The sequence below is a fragment of the Ambystoma mexicanum genome, chromosome 4q, assembly GCF_040938575.1.
Source record: "Ambystoma mexicanum isolate Mex_15411 chromosome 4q, UKY_AmexF1_1, whole genome shotgun sequence".
NCBI lineage: Eukaryota > Metazoa > Chordata > Amphibia > Caudata > Ambystomatidae > Ambystoma > Ambystoma mexicanum.
The window spans coordinates 687,212,287-687,229,809 of record NC_090928.1 but is presented as its reverse complement, the minus strand read 5'-3'; the positions used below and the strand labels follow the sequence as shown (position 1 = coordinate 687,229,809).

Genomic DNA, 17,523 nt, shown 5'->3' with positions numbered 1-17,523 from the left:
GAATCATCACTGGTGGTATCTAGAAGAACCAGGAAGTGGTGTTCATTTGGAAATGATTAGTAATGGGTTGCAGTAAATTATGTGCCTAATTGTGTAAAGAATGTGAAATAGAAATTGCCGAACAGGATTGTGTGCTCACTACGCATTGTCCCCTCTAAAGAATTTCCAATTCTTTTTTTTTTTTAAATTGAAGGAATGGAATGAAACATGTTGGGTGATTGAGTAGAATTGGTATAAATGAATTGAGTTGGATGTTTAAGTAGTGAGAATTTAGTGTGATCTACGCAATTTAAGTCTGACTTGTTAACGAGCTGTGGAAATTGCTTCCTCACTAAGAATGTATTAGTGATAGCGTAATTCTGAGTTTTTTTCTGATAAATCATTATTTTTTTTATAAACAATGGATTCCTTTATTTGAATAAGCACATTACTTTGGATACATTTTTTTTAAAATATATATTTATTTTGTATATAAACCAAACAACAATACAACTGAACATAAATAAACACATTTAACAACAAAAAGCACTGCAATCCCCATCCCTCCCCCCTATGAGCCTGTATGGTGTTTGCCATCGGTATCCGCTGTGAACGGGGGGGCGTCATCGCTCTCAGATTCAGTTGGAGCCGACCCCGTTCCGAACAGTTCAGCTATCAACAATTTCCAAGCCGCGAGGGAGCACATTTCCTCCTCCTCCCCTGCAATACTGGTATCCCGCCACACAGCCGTCTCGGCCTCCGCCCATTTCTGGAGATCCCTCCACCAGACCTCCATTCGTGGCTTATGACACTCCTTCCATCCCATGGCAATCCTACGTTTAGCAAGCAGATAAGCCAAATCTTTCAATTTCTCGACATGTCTAAGTTTACGCGCTCTGGGATATCCCCCCAATAAGCAGGCCCAGGCCGAATCCACTTTGAGCGTGACACCCTTTCCTGCCAGCTTCTGCGCCACTTCACCCCAATAGCCTGCAATTACTGGGCACGCCCAGAACATGTGTATCATGTCTGCATTCTCCTCGTCACACTTGGGGCACGCCTGGCGTCCAACATCCCGAAATTTGGATATTCTCAGGGGGGTCATGTATGCCCTGTGCGTTATGTAAAGCTGTATTTGCTTAAACCTGGCGTTTCTCGATACTCTTTTATGGTACCCCAGGGCTCGCTCCCACAACCCGTCTGCCATCGGGGCCCCCATCTCCGTTTCCCATTCCAGTCTCAAGTGCACTAAATCGCTCCCAACCTTCGTCATCAACATCTCGTACAACCTAGAGACCTCATGCCCGCCCTCCGATGTGTCATATAGTATCTCCACCGTGGCGTCCGGTTCATCGGCCAGGGTAGTTTCGGGCCACCTATTCCGGATCTCCTGCACTATCCTGTGATATGTCATATATTGACCCCTGTGCAATCCCGACCCTGCCTCTAATTCTTCGAACTCCAAAATGGTCCCATCCTGCCAAATATCTCCCATGGTGACCAACCCCACTGACTCCCAGTATATCCGGATGATTACTCTGAGCTGTCCATCTCCCTTCGCCAGTGCAACCAATGGGAACTGCGACACACACGGCAAAGGGTTACCCATCATCCTGCAGGCCCGTTTCCACATGTTCCATCCCAAAGCTAGCATTCTAGGCCGCTCCTTCATGCATGCATTAGTCACCCAGATCACCTCTCGCAGATAAAACGGGGAGCAATCCCTCCCAAACAGCCTGTGTTCAGGGGTCTCGTCGTCAGAGAGCCACCTGGACACATATTGTAGCTGCGCTGCCACATAATAGGCCTCAAAGTTCGGCAGTTTGACTCCGCCCTTCTCGTAGAAGTTCTGCAGCTTCCACAGTGCAACTCTGTTGCGCGTGCCGTGCCACAGGAATTCTCTGCAAATACTATGTAGCCTCACAAAAAACTTCCCAGGAATCATGTAAGGGATGTTGTTAAAATAATGCAGAAGCCTGGGCAGTACCACCATTTTAAGCATAGCTCCCCGACCCATCATCGCCAGTGGCAATCTTTCCCAGAACCTCATGCATTTCTCGATCTTCCCCACAGCAAGTTCAGTGTTATGCTTGTGCTCTTCCACAGTCGTGTGATACACGTCAATTCCCAAGTATCTAAAGGATCTCGTTGCCCACGGGATCTGCAACACTGGCAACCTGTCTACCGGAGTCCCCACATAGCCCCCTAGCGGAAATAGAATGGATTTCTGGGGGTTTACCGCTATACCGGACAACCAGGCATACCTCCCCATCACCTCTAAGACAAACTGCAAATTTTCTTCTGGGTATCTTAGGTATAGCAGCATATCATCTGCATACAGGGATATCAGGTGACACTCTCCTCTTACATCGATGCCGACCAGGTCATATTGCTGCCGGAGGTAAATCGCTAAGGGTTCTAGGGCCAGGATGTACAACATTGGGGACCAGGGGCACCCCTGCCTAGTGCCTCTGCACAACTGCCATCTCTCTGACACCACTGCACCCGTGCGGACCCTGGCTAGTGGAGCACTGTATAACATCTCGGCCCACCTAACGTAACCTGGTCCCATCCCGTACCATCTCAGAGCCGCCAGCAACCAAGGCCACCGAACAGAGTCGAACGCTTTAACCGCGTCCAATGCCACTATTGCCATTTCGCCGTCATCACTACAACCCCACTCGACCACCCTGTGAAGGCGTCTGTGGTTGTGAGTAATGTTCCTATTAGGGACGTAGCCCGTCTGGTCAGGGTGGATCAACTTGCTGATCACTCTACGCATTCTAGTAGCCAGGACAGCTGTCAGGATCTTGCTATCTTGGTTCAGCATCAACAGGGGCCTGTAGGAGCCACAATCATGTCCCGGTTTATTTGGCTTGGGGAGCGGTATTATAATCGCCTCTCTAAGTGACTCCGGCAACCGTCCCATCTCGTACGCTTCGTTGAGCATTTCCAGCATGGGCGGGAGCACTTCCTCCGCATACACTTTATAAAATTCACTGGGGAACCCATCTGCCCCTGGGGCCTTGCTAGTGGGCAACTGTCTCACAATCTCCTTCAGCTCTTCCAGGGTGATTGGAGCATCCAGCTCCTCTCGCTCCTCATCGCTGACCTTAGGCAAGCCTATATCTTCCAGCACTTCGTCTATTTCCTCCTGGCTGCCCCCTTCACAGTCTTCGTATAAGACCTTATAGTATTCCACGAATGCCCTGTTCACGCCTTCTTGGGTGTCTACCTCCTCCCCTCTTTCATTGGTTACCAATCTGATCGGGGATCGTGGGGTCTCACTCTTGTACAGCCAAGCTAAGAGTCGGCCCGTTTTATCTCCCCCCGCATGCACTCTCTCGATATACTTTCTATAGTTCAAATTGCAGAGCCTATCCCAATGTTCCGCACACTCCTGTTGCAATTTGGAGACCGCCTCCGCATCTGTCCCACCACCTTTCAACTCCTCTTCCAGCTCAGTCTCAGCTCTATGCAGATCCGCCAGGACTCCCCCCATCAATCCCTTAGACTTCGCAATGGCGATCCCCCGCATTACGACCTTAAAGGCCTCCCATAAGGTGCCAGCCGACTTAACACTCCCTTTATTCACCTCAAAATAAGCAGATATCTCCTCCCTCATATCCTCTCTGAAGGCAGGGTCCTTGAGCGCCTCCGCCCTGAGGCGCCATGTTGGTATACGCGCTTGTGGGGAATACAGCTGCCATCGCATGACCAGGGGCGAGTGGTCAGAGAGGACTCTCGCCCTGTAGTCTATATGTTCGCACTCCGCGACTATGTCTGGCGTAGCGAAAAAGTAATCAAGCCTCGTGTGCAGTAGATGCGGAGCCGAATAGTGTGAGTATTGCCTCACGCCCGGGTGTTTCGCTCTCCACACATCTACCAGGCCAAAATCCGCCAGCAGCGTCTGCAATACCTTAGCCGCCGGGCTGGGCTTAGCCATCTTGTCATCCGACCTATCCTCCCTGGGATTCAACACACAATTAAAGTCGCCACCCCATATCACCGTTCCCCCCATCCCGACACTGAGCTTGGTGCACAGCGTCCTAAAAAATGTCGCCGTTTCCTGGTTAGCCGCGTATGTGTTTACAATGCACACTACTTTGTTCTCTACCAGCCCCCTCACCATAACCAACCTCCCATCCTCCTCTACAATCTCCTCAATTAGCTTAAATGGGACGTGTGGCGCCACCCACACCAGCACTCCTCTGGCATAGGCGGAGTACGTTGATCCTACCACTGTTCCTTTCCACTTCCTCCCTACCAGCTCCAGTTTGTTACTTTGGATACATTACTGAATTTCCTTCAACTCACAAGAACTTCTTACCCAGGTTGGGTCTAATGGAGAGCGGCTGTGTGACACAGTATTTTACTAGGTCTCCTGCTTCTTGTGGAGCTTGAACAATCCCACCTATCCCTCCCTCTACGCTTTCTTCCACACATCCCACCCCCAATGCAGCGGACAGGGGAGAGAGTATTGCTAGCTACTAGGCACACCATAGACATTTGGGACAGAGCCCTAAAGAATAAGGGGATTCCCAGAGGACTGAGCCCCTCGTCGCTGGTATGCCATAACCCAACCTTCTCACCTGGAATAAACCCCCAGAACTTTAAAAACTGGATCTCAGGGGACCTGGAGTCTCTGGGACAACTGTTTGTGGCGGGGGGCGGGGGGGGGGACCTCGCACTTTCGAACAATGCAAGGAAGCCTTCCAGCTTCAAGAGAAATACAGGTTCTCTTACATCCGGCTTCGCCATTGGTGCTCCCACCCGCAAACCCGCCAGGCAGCAACCCACCCCCCCCCCCCCACAGCACTGGAGCTAACCCTTGTGGATCTCCCGACCCGAGGTAAGATCTCCACTCTATACAGACGTTTCCAGGGAGATTTTCTCACCTCCAAAACACGATGCATGGCACAATGGGAGGCAGACCTAGGCCACCCTATAGAGGATCAGACCTGGGTGGATATATGGACTTGGGCCCACTCATCAGCCTGCGTCACTAACCAAATCCTGCTGCGTTGGTACTACCCCCCCCCCCCCCTTAAGGCTCCACCACATGAACCAGACTGTTGACCCGGCATGCTGGAGACAATGCGGACACCCGGGGTCCTTCCTCCATATGTGGTGGACATGCCCAAAAGCCCAACAATTCTGGAAGCAATGTCTAGCTGCTATTGAGGGAATCACTCAAACGGTGCTTCCACTAGAGCCTGAACCTATCCTCCTAGGCGCCCCGGTTCCTGGAATCTACTCAAGGTCGGAAGCCAAAGCTAGGCTGTTGTCCCAATGCCTCCTAGCAGGAAGAATAGCGATTGCCCGCTTTATCCAAGGAAGGCCCACTCCTGCCCCTCTGGTGGGTCAAATTATGGGACGTTCTTATCGCAAAGAAGGTAACAGCGGCTAAGGCAGGGCTTCTTCACCGCTTCCAGAACATTTGGGGCCCATTTCTTGACTGACCTAACGTTTCCGGTCCTCACCTACAAACCCTAACAGGCCAGGAGGATCCTAAACAATGGGGATATACCTGTGCAGGGGGAAAAGGGATAAAGTAGGAGGCAAAATCCCAAATTCCTGAGACTCCGATCTGGGCCGGCATTCACATTGGGCTCATATATGAGCCATGCCCATAGGCTATAAGAGTTTCTCTCCAGTAAACTCGGTGAAGGTTTCTCTCTTCCCACCTTTCTGTTAAATCATGTTACATTTCATATTTTTGCACAAACATTTGAAAAACCTAATTTGCAAATGACCGGTCTATCGTTTGAACCATACATCCTTCACTGGATTCCAACAGCAAGATATGGGAACCTCACTTAAGGATGCATGTTGCTCTCTTGCTATATCGATTTTCAGTATATTTTCCCCAAAAGTAATAAGAAAAATAAAATGTAATTGTGACATTTTTACATTTATTCTACAAATATATGGGTGCATTATACGATGTGTATTTATAAACTGATATTTTTTTTAATTTATAGAAAAGCAATTTTTGGAAAACAATGGATTTTTCTGGACAATGCTATTGGCCAGTGTTTTGGAACCTCGTTCGAGATCACTGGAGGTGGAAAACTTATGCCTCTTACAAAAATGGAAGAAGCCACAGCAGGTAAAACGTTTGGAATTCTGTTGTCAGTTTGCGACTTAATAGACGTTACGTATATTCATTATCTCTGACCAGCAGAATCCCCTTCTCAGACGTATTTCTGTGTATTTTAAATGTTCCACTTCTGCTTTAGAAAATGATTTTTATTTTAAGCTGCTAAAAGAAATTGAGATTCATTAAAGATGAAGTTTGTGGAAGGTGTCCATTTGCTTTGTATAGCATATATTTGACATTATTACTCAAGTTCGGAATTATGTAAAATGTTATATTCTTGTCTAGATTTCTCACTAGTTATTATTGGCATGCATTACAATGAGTGGTGTAGGTGTTTGCTTTTCATCTCTTGTGCAGAAAGAATGAAACTACATCACTGTGCGGGGGGAGGTGGGCGGTGGAGACAGTGGTGCTACCTTGCTCCTGTATTAGGATTTGTAGGGTCATTCTATCCTCTTCATGCCATTATCTTTAGGCCCCAATAGGAAAACCGATGTGCCTATGGTTGTGGTTGGCACTCTTACCATCCTCCGGATGTCAGAAACTTTCTTTCCATCCAGTTCATTGGTCAAATCACATCTACTATTGAATCCTATGGGTGGAGGGATTTCATGGCCTTGCTTGATGTGGGACTCGGGGAGGGAAGTGTCAGCCACCTTCCCTTCCTACTGCTGACCAGGTCAAGAAGAAGAGCTTCAGAGCTAAGGGGACCAGCTGGGTTAACAATCTTTATTATCAGTAGGTAGGTTTTAAGTGTTGGGTGAATGTGTGCGTGTTCATGGTGTGCTCATGGGCAAGGGGAAGGTGGGGTAAAGAGTTAATCGTGTGTGTGTGTGTGTGTGTGTGTGTGTGTGTGCGTGCAAGAGTAGGGTAGGGTGAGGTGTTGTGTTTGGTGGGCAAGGGGTGTAATCTGGCATGGTGTAAGCATTGCACTATTGAACAATGCAATCACCAGTGTTCTTGCAGGGTTAAACACTGACATTTTGGGGGCAAAGCCGTCACAGGTGTCTTACAGGGTACAAATCAGCAATGGGATTTTACAGCGGCAAATATCACCATTTTGGGGCACAGTCATCAGATGTGCTATTGCAGAGGCAAATGCTAGCATGCTGGGGCAAAGTCATCACAGGTGGGTTTTTACAGGGGAAATCATTTGCATGCTGGGACAAAGCAAGTACAGGTATGTTTTTACAAGCTCAAATGCAGGCATGTTTGGTTAAAGCCATTATGTGTTTTCTCACAAGACCAATATTGGCATGGGATTTTGCTGTTTATTCAGTATATCCACAGTATTTTCTGACTAACGGCCAGGCATGTTGCTTCTTATGTACAGTTACCGGTTTGTATATGCCCTAATTATCTCACTCTGACATGCTGTCCATTGGAAGTTGTACCCTATGAAGGACACAACATAATCATTTATGCATAACGGCCCACATATTTTCACTTGCATTTAGTTGTCATCTTATTTGCAAATAAAATTGATTTTATTTTAGTTGGTCCTTCTGATTTTAGTCCTGGCAATTGGCAAAATGATGCAAAATATTAATGTTTGTCTTTGCCAGATTTCTTTTTTGAGTGAGAAAATAATAGTAATAGTCCACTTGAATTATCCATCATAAAAATACAAAATAATTAGAAGGACATGCCCTGTAAGAGTGAAGCACAGGCACAACATTTGCATAAATCACAGCTTCCCCTTCTGTTTTCCCATCTGTGACATTCTCGCGATTCCTCATTGAACTGTTGGGAGGGTGCAAAGAAGGATCCACAAAACATACAAGAGGCAGTAGCCAAGTTCCACAACTTTTATTAATTTCATCAATATGTGCCTCAAAGCCTAAACATCCTAAGGGAAACACACTACTAGTATTGACCAAATGTCAGGTGGTGTTAATTCTGTGACAATAACCTATCTGTAGACTATTGGCCTTCCTCAAATTCTCTAATCTAGTAATTTGTCTAAGGGCAATAGCACCCATGGCTCTTTTTGGTTTACCCAGTCTCCGGATTCGGCATCCAGGTGTCTTCTTGGAAGCCCCCCTGCCAGCAAGAACTCCTTTCCCCCTGCCCCCCTCACCCCCCTGCTTCATGGTGTGTGTCGGGCATATATATTGTATCCTCTGAGCCACAGGTCTATCTCCTGGGCCTAGGATCAATGCCTCGAAAACACACTTTTATACTGTTACTGATTGTCCTGATTGACCTTCTCCAAATGAGATTGGTTATTCTCTTTTGTTCCATGTTCTCTCTCAAGTGTTTGACCCTGTTGGTAATTATGCTAAATTGGAATCTGTGCTGGTGGTGGGTGATGGTTTAAGAGGTGGTTTAGCCATTCTAATTCCCAGTGCAGAGCCAGCTGTCCCCTGCATGTTGGCAGTGTGTGCATGGAGGGAAGCATGAGGGAAAGAATTGTTCCACCTGAGAAGAGACAACGCCAAGTGCAATGGTAGCCATGCCTCCTCTATGTATTCCTTGTGTCGGTTCTGTGAGGTGATTTGTTACCAAAGAGTAATAGATATTGAGAAATTACAATGTTTTTCAGGCAATCTCCATACTTTCCATGTTTTCGGCATTTCATTGGGCATAGACCTTAATGAATACTATAGCAATTCAGATCTCTCCTGTAAATAGGCGGTTTCACTGAGAATTTATGTAACCATGTGCAGCGATATCAGGAAGTGGATATATTGGACAATCTTGTTTGCCCTTCAAAATAATTCATAACATTTTTTGGCTTCTAAACCTTGCCATAAAATTAAGGTAAGGCTTCAAATATTAGTTTCCATGCAACGCTTTGTGGGTATTGGAGCAAATCAGAAGGAGGAGGCAGACACATTTCTGTCATTTTACACTTCCTTATTTAAATAATAAGAAACCATGCCTTACTCTGGAGGATAGGTCAGGGGCAACACGCTCATCTTGGAAGCAAGATGACGCTGAGCAACACAAGTTCGATCCCCGGGTCCGCGTTTAGAAACCTCTGGGTATTAAGCACGTTATAAATGACCCATTACAATGCCTAACCTATGGGGTTTCCTACCTAACCAAACTAAGTGTAGTGAAGTCTAAAAGTAAAGTGTCTGTCCTCCGTCTTCTGTCCCGCTCAAAGCTATTCTGTCCCGACCACTATGCAAAAACAACAAAAAGCCAAGAGAATGACTCCCTTCTCCTGGAAAGGCTTCTTCAGCTTCTGCCCAACACAAGTCTAGGAGAATGACTCCCTTCTCAAAGATGTTCTCCCTTGGTTTTAATTAGTAATTCTCAGATATTGTTGAGCTATATCTTTAAGTAAATGATTTAGTTTCTGTAGGGGACTTTTCCCAGTCTCTTTCCCCTTGTTGCTTTCCTGTTAGGCCTTTCCTTTTCAGTCTTGTGTATTTTAGGAGTGCTGAGCAAAAGTCTCTCTTCATTCTCTCTGAAAGTCATTCTTTTCCTAGTTCCAACTGGGAGAATTAATCTCTTTTTGTATTCTCCTTACTCTTAATATTACCCTGTTTCTTAAACTCTTTGTGTATCTGACAATGAGTATCGTGTACCTCTTCCTCCCACTCACTGTCTTCTGTTGAGCCTATCTTATTCTCAAGCCACTCACTGGGATGAGTATACAGAGTCCCAGAGTATTCTTTGCTCTTCTTAACTTCAAGCCAACTACTGCGACAAGTATGATGGCACCACTCTATTGCCGTTGCCTTGTTTCACAGAGGTTGGCGTCGTCCGGTCGTTTTCAGGAGCGGGGCTTCACATGACGTCCAGATGACTTGCTCTGTCATTCCGTAAATCTTCTGCAATTTCTGCGGCTTCCAGGCTTCAACTGTCTCGGTGCAGTTGTCGGACCCACTATTCCACCCCTCCAGAGTCACGCCACTGCTCTTGCCTACTTCTTCCTTGTGGGGTTTCCTGCCCTTCTGCTAGTCGGCCTCGGTCTCCTTTGAGGTTTCTAGCCAGCAGAACCCTCTTCCTCCCGACAGAGGCTTGTGTGGTCTTGCAGTCCAGCCACGACTTGACTGGTTTGAATGTCCCGGGCTTCTTTCCTGTCTGACGGTAAGAGTCCATCCTCAGTGTTTATTACTGGTTGCTGGATCCTCCCCAGCGGATGGTTGTAGTCCATTTTCTCTGTGAGGGGTCCGAAATGAGAGGCGGACAAGGAGTGTTTCACAAGCCTTTTTATTTAATTAAAAGGGTGTCCCTAACCTAACAAGGATTTCTTTGCCTGTAAAACAAAGACTAAAGGAAAACACCCTAAAAGGTATCTGTCCCTCAAACTTGTACATACACTACAGGCATTTATATGGCTGTCAAACTCAACAAAATGACAGTTATACTCAAACACAAACTTTATAACCAAATATACTTGCAACCAGGGTCGGATCCCCTGGCCCAGGATTAATGCTGGGTTTTCCAAATAAAAGGTCAATTAGCAAAGGTCTTGGTCAAGTTCTGCTTGAAGGTCAACATAAAGTTACTTTTAATAGTCACGTTTGCTGCACTTGGATTGTTTTAGGATTGCACAATATCCATCCCTCTGCAAAATAAAGTTTCCACAAGCTCTTGTTTATCAAATCAAAAAGTCTTTGTTTCATACTTCCAGTGAATATTTGAATACAACTTCTCCTCTTTGGAAAAGGCAACTACTTCACATTTCTTCTTTCTAAGCAAAAATGTGTTTGTCAGTATCGTATTACCACAATTCATCAAATACATTACTGGCCTTTCCACTTTCTCTCCACCACAAACTTTCACCACAACGCAGTACTTTAATATCTTTTTTCTGGTCCGCTAATCTGCCAGGACTGCCACTAACAATCCCTTTCCTGGTGTACTCACCTGACAGGATAAAAACTCCTACCACTGCTACAAGTACTCTGTGATGGTTAACTTAAAACATTTGCAAGGTTTTGACTTTAAATAACTTTGAGAGTCACAACTTCTTACATAAGGATACAACACCCATTGATGCTGTTTATTCATCGGATTTGTTTGCCACATGTAATTCAAGTTACGTTTCTCACTCTTGATACTTTCCACAAGAAGGGATTCTCTTCCGCCACCTTTGGATTTCTACTATTACACCAGGTAACTGCTGGTAAAGTTTCTTATACACGTTTCTCTCTTAAATACAACTGTCTCCCCTTTTCTCTGTAATAACCTTTATTTTGTTCAGCCACTGTTGGTTATTTGACTTAAATATTGCCCCCTCTTTACTTTAGCAAAGTCAGTTAGAGATTGGTTTCAATATTGCCCCCTCTTGGCTTTGGCAATGTTGGTTACAGACCTCCTCCTCTTGTTTCCTCTCAATATAGGATTGTACCAAAAATACTTTTTTCATTAGTTCGGCATTCAAAACAACTACAAGCAGCCAGCAGTCTTTCTTGGAGCACCCCGGGGGCACCTATCACAGGCCAACTCCCGGTCTATCCATGTGCATCCGCTTAACATGCTGCTACTGTAACGTCTTCGGTCTTTGCGTTCGGAGCGTCTGATGGCTCTGGTTGTGTTCCCATCTCCCGTGCCTTTCACCACAGGAGCCCGAGTTGCTCCTAGCGTTCTCTGATGCAGATGTGCGTGAAAATGTTGAATCCAAAAAGTCTGCGGGAAAAAAGAACGAGTTACATTATACGAATCATATGTATAAATGGAGGGTGCAAAGTACATGTTGCCTTTTAGATTCGTGGAGAGGAGAAAATTATTATGCAATGAGTAACAAAAAAAACTGCAGGGAATTCAGATGTGCAGTTTTACGGGCAGTCCACGAATGAACAAAGCAGCGTCCTGTTGAAAGAAAGGCAAGGAATGCTCGTGTGATTTTATAGGCTGATACAAAACAAAACCAGTAGTATTGTGAAGCCGGGTGAAAATGATTGTTAGCTTAATCAGCATTCGCAAATGGGCCTACATGTAAAAATCATATGCGGGATGGGAATAAAAGCTGCAGATAATTTAAAACGGCTGTGTACAATGGGGAAAGGTCAACGCAATATGAAGATGCTTTTTGGATCAATCTGCGTTTGCGGGGTCGTCCACATGTTAAACTGTTGTGAGGCATATGACTGAAAGCAGCAGGCTATTTGAGGGTTAATTGGCAAAATGTGAGTGCAATTCGGAAAGGATTGTTGGATTAACGTGAAGGCGCATGCATGTTAATATAAAATAAGGTTTGTGCAGAATTTGCCCCCTGATGCCCATGGGCTATGGCGCAGTATAAATAAATAATAAAATAAAAGAATAAAAGTGCAATACGGAAACGATTGAATAATTATTTGTCCATACGTGATTACACAAAATAGTTTGAGGTGTGTAACTTGTTACACAAAATGAGAAAGCAGCTATTGTACGGCTCATGGAAGAGACCATTTTGATGAATATAAGTGTGGACAAGCAACGGGTTGGTGTGGAGCACAGAGGTTTTGCTGGAAGGTGATATCAATCTGAAAAATAGGAGCTTGAAGTATTATTTTGACAGAGAGCGCACAAGTGAGACGTAAGACAGAACAAAGAAAATAATTGAAAGCCCTGATGAAGACCTGATGGAGTAGGTCGAAACTTGTTGGCAGGAATTGTACAAACATAGCTGTAAACAATATCGGATAACTTGTACTTGACAGGAACTACACAATTAAGATTGTTTATGTATTAAACAAAAAGGTTTAAATCAAATAGTAATGGATTTCTAATTCAGAATTGATGAAGAAAAGACTCTTAGCCTTCTGAGACCTAGCCTTGACCACACCCCATGCTACCTTTATTGGTTTGGCTACAGATCCCAGAGTTTTCCCTGTTCGGTAACTGGGTTGGGCTGCTACACATCTGTTCACAAGGCCAGAGTGTAGACATCCAGTCTAACACTCGGCTATGAAACAAAAAGATGCCCAAAGTGCTAAAAAAAACGAATGTAAGCTTGCCGATCACAACTCCTCCTTGAACTTAAAATAAAGGTTTCCCCGAATCATGGCTAAATCAAAGGATGCAATAAAGAATATGAACTTAAAGTCCTTCCCTTGGGTGAAAAGTATTGAGGGTGAAATACTTTAAGTCTGCCCCTAAATAACAAAAGTCCAATAATTCAAGAGGTTTTCTCTTGTGGTTTCTTCCAGGCCGTTTATACGAAGCAATCAAACTTGGACCTGTAGTTGTCTTCTAGGTGCAGGACTTCTTAGGCGAGGGATCAGAATGGCTCTTGTGCTTAGGTTCTCTATCTCCATCCTTCGGATGAATCGTCCCCCTCTCTCTGCGTGACTCCCCTTTCCTTCAGGAGTCTGTCTTCATTACCTGCCTTCTCTCTTTCTTTGGCCCTCACGTCCCCGGGGAAATGGATTGTCATGCCTAGCCTCTTCAGGGGATCTCTGCTTTTCCCCCTCTTTCTCTTAGGGGTACTGCTTCTGTCCTGGTCTCCCTTTACCATGATAATCAAGGTTTTGCCTTACCCTCTTCCCAGGCTTCTCATATGGGTCAGCTCTTTCACATTTTGGCTGTAGGGGTACTCTCCGTCTTCCCCCTGGGTCAATCTGTCAGTTTCCTCTGCATCTTCTTAGGCTTCTCAAGCAGGTCAGCTCTTCTAATCCCCTTGTCCATTCTCCCCCCTATCTAGCACTTATCCCCTCTCCCCTCCACTTGCGCGATCTGTCACTAGGCCTAGTAAGATAGCTGTTTTGTCCTCCCTCCGTTTCCCCTCCCTTGCCTCGCTGCGCCTTGAAACACTTGTGTATAGGCACATTATAAATGCCATATCATATCATACCCTTTTGGCTTAAGTGGGCTGTAGGGGTACTCTCCTTCTTTCCGCTGGGTCAGCTAGTCTACTTGGCCTCTTCAACAATTTTTATTGGTTTTCAGCATACAACCATACATTTTAATATATACCACAAGACTTGGTCAACCCATTTTTGCCATACAGTCATATGCATTTTCTTTTCACCCCCCCCCTTTTGCCACCGCCCAGGCCTGCACCGCACTGCTTCCACATTTTGCTCTGTTGAGCCAGATCTCCCAGCCCCCCCTTCCAATTTTAGGTACCGCTCGAATTTGTCTGGGCCTGCAGAGATGGCCCAGCCACTATTTGTATCCAGGCCTTTAGCGCCCCCTCCCCTGTTTATTCTTGGCTACCTCTTGCTTCTTGCCACGCTGCCGTTCTTCATTTGCCCACTTTCCAATATCTCGCCACCATACATAAGCGGACGGCCGTGTTAGCGCTTTCCAGCTCATCTCTATTATGCGTTTTGCCAGTATATACGCTAGGTCCTTTAGTTTGCTCACGTGTTTAGCTCTTCTAGGCGTAGGGAAACCCCCCAGCAGGCACGCCAAGGGGGTGCCCACATCGAGGTCAATCTCCACTTTAGTCCTGATTTGCGCCATTTCTTCCCAAAATCTTATCTCTACACAGGACCAAAACATGTGTACCATCCCCGCCTCCACCTCCCCACACTTCGGATATGACAGAGCTGCTGTGAGTCACATATACATGGATCTGCTGCAGCTTTGCATTCCTCGACACTGTCTTATGATACCCTTGCACTCTACCCCACATGCTGTCTGACATAGGTGCCCCCACTTCTCCTCCCACTGTAGTCTTGTCTGGGCTATCTCTTTTTCAATCTTTGACATCAATAACTCATATATGCGGGAGACCTCCTGACCCCCTTCTGCCACATTATATCATTTTTCTATTGTCGCATCCGGCTGTTGGGCTAATAGGGCCTCGGGCCACATCCTTTGAATGATCTGACATAGTAGCCCTATGTTCCCCGCCAGCTCTTCAAATTCCCTTGGTTTCCCGTCAACCCATATATCACCCACTGTAGCTAACCCAACCGGTTCCCACCACTTCCTGATATTCAGCCTGGTCTGTATGTCCATTCCTTCCAGCACCACCAGTGGTATCTCTCTTTTCAGGAAGCCATATTATCTCATTCAGAAAGTATGGAGAGCACTTGTCCCTAAGCAACCTTGATTCTGGCAATTGCTCATCTGATAACCATTTAGCCACAAATTGAAGCTGACTTGCTAGGTAGTATGCTTTGAAATTTGGGAGTTTAATGCCACCCTGTTCAAATGGGTTCTGTAACTTCCATAATGCTACCCTGTTTCTTGCGTTATGCCAGATGAAGCCCCTGCATACTCTCTGTATTTTGACAAAAAAGTTTGGGTATCATATATGGGATGTTTGCGAAGTAATGTAAGAGTCTCGGCAGCACCACCATCTTTAGTATTGCTGCGCGACCCATCATGGACAACGGTAACTTGGTCCAGAATGCCATACTTTTCTCTATTTTGGCCAGGGCATTCTCTGTTCTGTATTGTGTTCTACCCCAAGGTCATGATAAATATCTACCCCTAGGTATTGGAAGGTATCTATCTCCCAGTCTATTGATAATACCGGCAAATTGTGTATGGGGTGCCCTATGTATTGTCCCAGGAGAAATATACTTGATTTCTGTGGATTAATAGTTATACCCGACAACGCAGCATACCGTTCCAGCACCTCCAGAATATACTGTAAGTTCTCCTCTGGGTATTTTAGATATAAAAGCATATAGTTTGCATACAACGATATTGACCCTCTTGAGTACTTATCCCTATTCCCCCGTACATCTCCCTTAAATACACTGCTAAGGGTTCTAACGCTACGATACAAAGCATCGGAGACCATGGACATCCTTGTCTGTTGCCTTTCTGTAGTTACCATTGCTCAGATATGATGGAACCTGTTTTAACCCTCGCGATCGGCTCACTATACAACAACCTTACCGATTTTAGATATGTGGGCCCAATCCCATATCTTTCTAGGGCCGCTATTAGCCATGGCCATTTGACAGAGTCAAATGCCTTCACCGCATCAAGTGAAATGATTGCCGCTTCTAGCTCCCCTCCCTTGGTGTAGTCAATAACGGGGTGCAACCGCCTTAAGTTATTCGTTATGTTCCTGTGTGGGACATTCCAAGTTTGGTCTGGGTGTATGAGTTGTTTTATAACTTGTTTTAACGTATTTGCCAGAACCGCCGTTAGGATCTTTCCATCCTTATTCAGGAGTGAGAAGGGTCTTTAGGAGCCACACTACCTGTCCGGCTTATTAGGTTTGAGGAGCGGGATGATGATCGCCTCCCGCAGTGTTTCCGGTAGTTTGCATGTTGAGAGTGCCTCATTCAGCATCTCAAGTAGCGGGCGAAGTATGTCTGCCCTGTATACCTTTATATAATTCGCCAGGAAGTCCGTCCGCCCCTTGGGCCTTACAGGTGGGCAGCTGCTTGATCACATATTCTAACTCTTCAGTTGTTGTTGGGACCTCAAGGCTATCTCTCTCTCTCTCTCTCTAATTTAATCTGTGGAGTATTATATCTGTGAGTGTGTCACGTGTATCTGCCTCCCTACTCTCTTCCGAGTCTTCATACAGCTGTTTGTAAAATTTGTAAACGCTTCCGTTAACTCCCTCTTGGGAATCCCTCACCCGCCCATCATTCCCACGCACTGCCCTTATCGTTTGTCTGGAAGCGTCGCTCTTGTATAACCAGGCAAGTAATCTGATTGGTTTATCAACTTCTGCATGCTGCCTCTCGATATATTTTCTATAGCTAAGATTGCTCAATCTATCCCAGTGATTTTTGCATTCCTGTTGCAGTCAGGCTGCCCTCTTCCTTCCTTCCAGGGATACTGTGCCTTCCCGCATTATTGTTTCTAACTCTTTCTCAGCGTTTGGCAGCTCGCGCGTGATGACCTCCCGCATCCCCTTAGATTTAGCCATGGCCGCCCCTCTTATCACCACTTTAAATGCCTCCCACACCACTCCTGCTGATTTCACACAGCCCGTATTATTTTCGAAATATTCCTTCACTTCCACCCTCAGTCCCTTCTGAAATCCCACATCTTTAAGCTCTTCCCCCCCCTGAGTCTCCATGTCGGTATCTTGGTCAGAGGTGGTAGGATTTGCCAGGTCACTACTAGAGGGACATGGTCCGATAGGACCATAGCCTTGTATTCTGTGTTTATCATCTCATTTAGCAAGTTTGTACCTGTAAACACATAGTCCAGCCTGGTGTATAAGTTGTGTGGGGCTGTGTAATGGGAGTACCCTCGTTATAGTGGGTGTCTTGCCCGCCATACTTCTTGTCAGCCTGAAGGACTGCAGCATCATGCTCAGGGCTTTGGCTGCTGGGGCTGGGTGCCTCAATTTCTCATCTGACCTGTCCTTTGCCGGGTCTAGGGTACAATTGAAGTTCTCCCCCATCCCTCCACACACCGTCCCATCTATATATGGGTCGATTCTCGTGTACAGAGTCCTGAAGAATCCTGCAGTGTCTAGGTTCGGTGCATACACATTATTGATACAGAGTTCTCTGCTTTCCACCCACCCCCGTATCATTACCAACCTGATGTCCTTATCTGTGTGGGACTTCAGTGTCTTAAACGGGACATGATGTACTATCCATGTCAGGACTCCCCTGGCGTAC

General features: G+C 45.9%; 1 protein-coding gene across 1 annotated transcript in view; it reads left to right on the top strand.

Annotated features, from left to right (window-relative positions):
- TRMT6 (tRNA methyltransferase 6 non-catalytic subunit) overlaps nt 1-17,523 on the top strand; it is a 652,973-nt gene that overhangs the window by 88,614 nt on the left and 546,836 nt on the right. Inside the window, exon 2 of the mRNA XM_069608272.1 lies at nt 5,964-6,091. Coding sequence (XP_069464373.1) covers nt 5,964-6,091 — 128 coding nt within the window. The remainder of the gene's footprint in view (nt 1-5,963; nt 6,092-17,523) is intronic.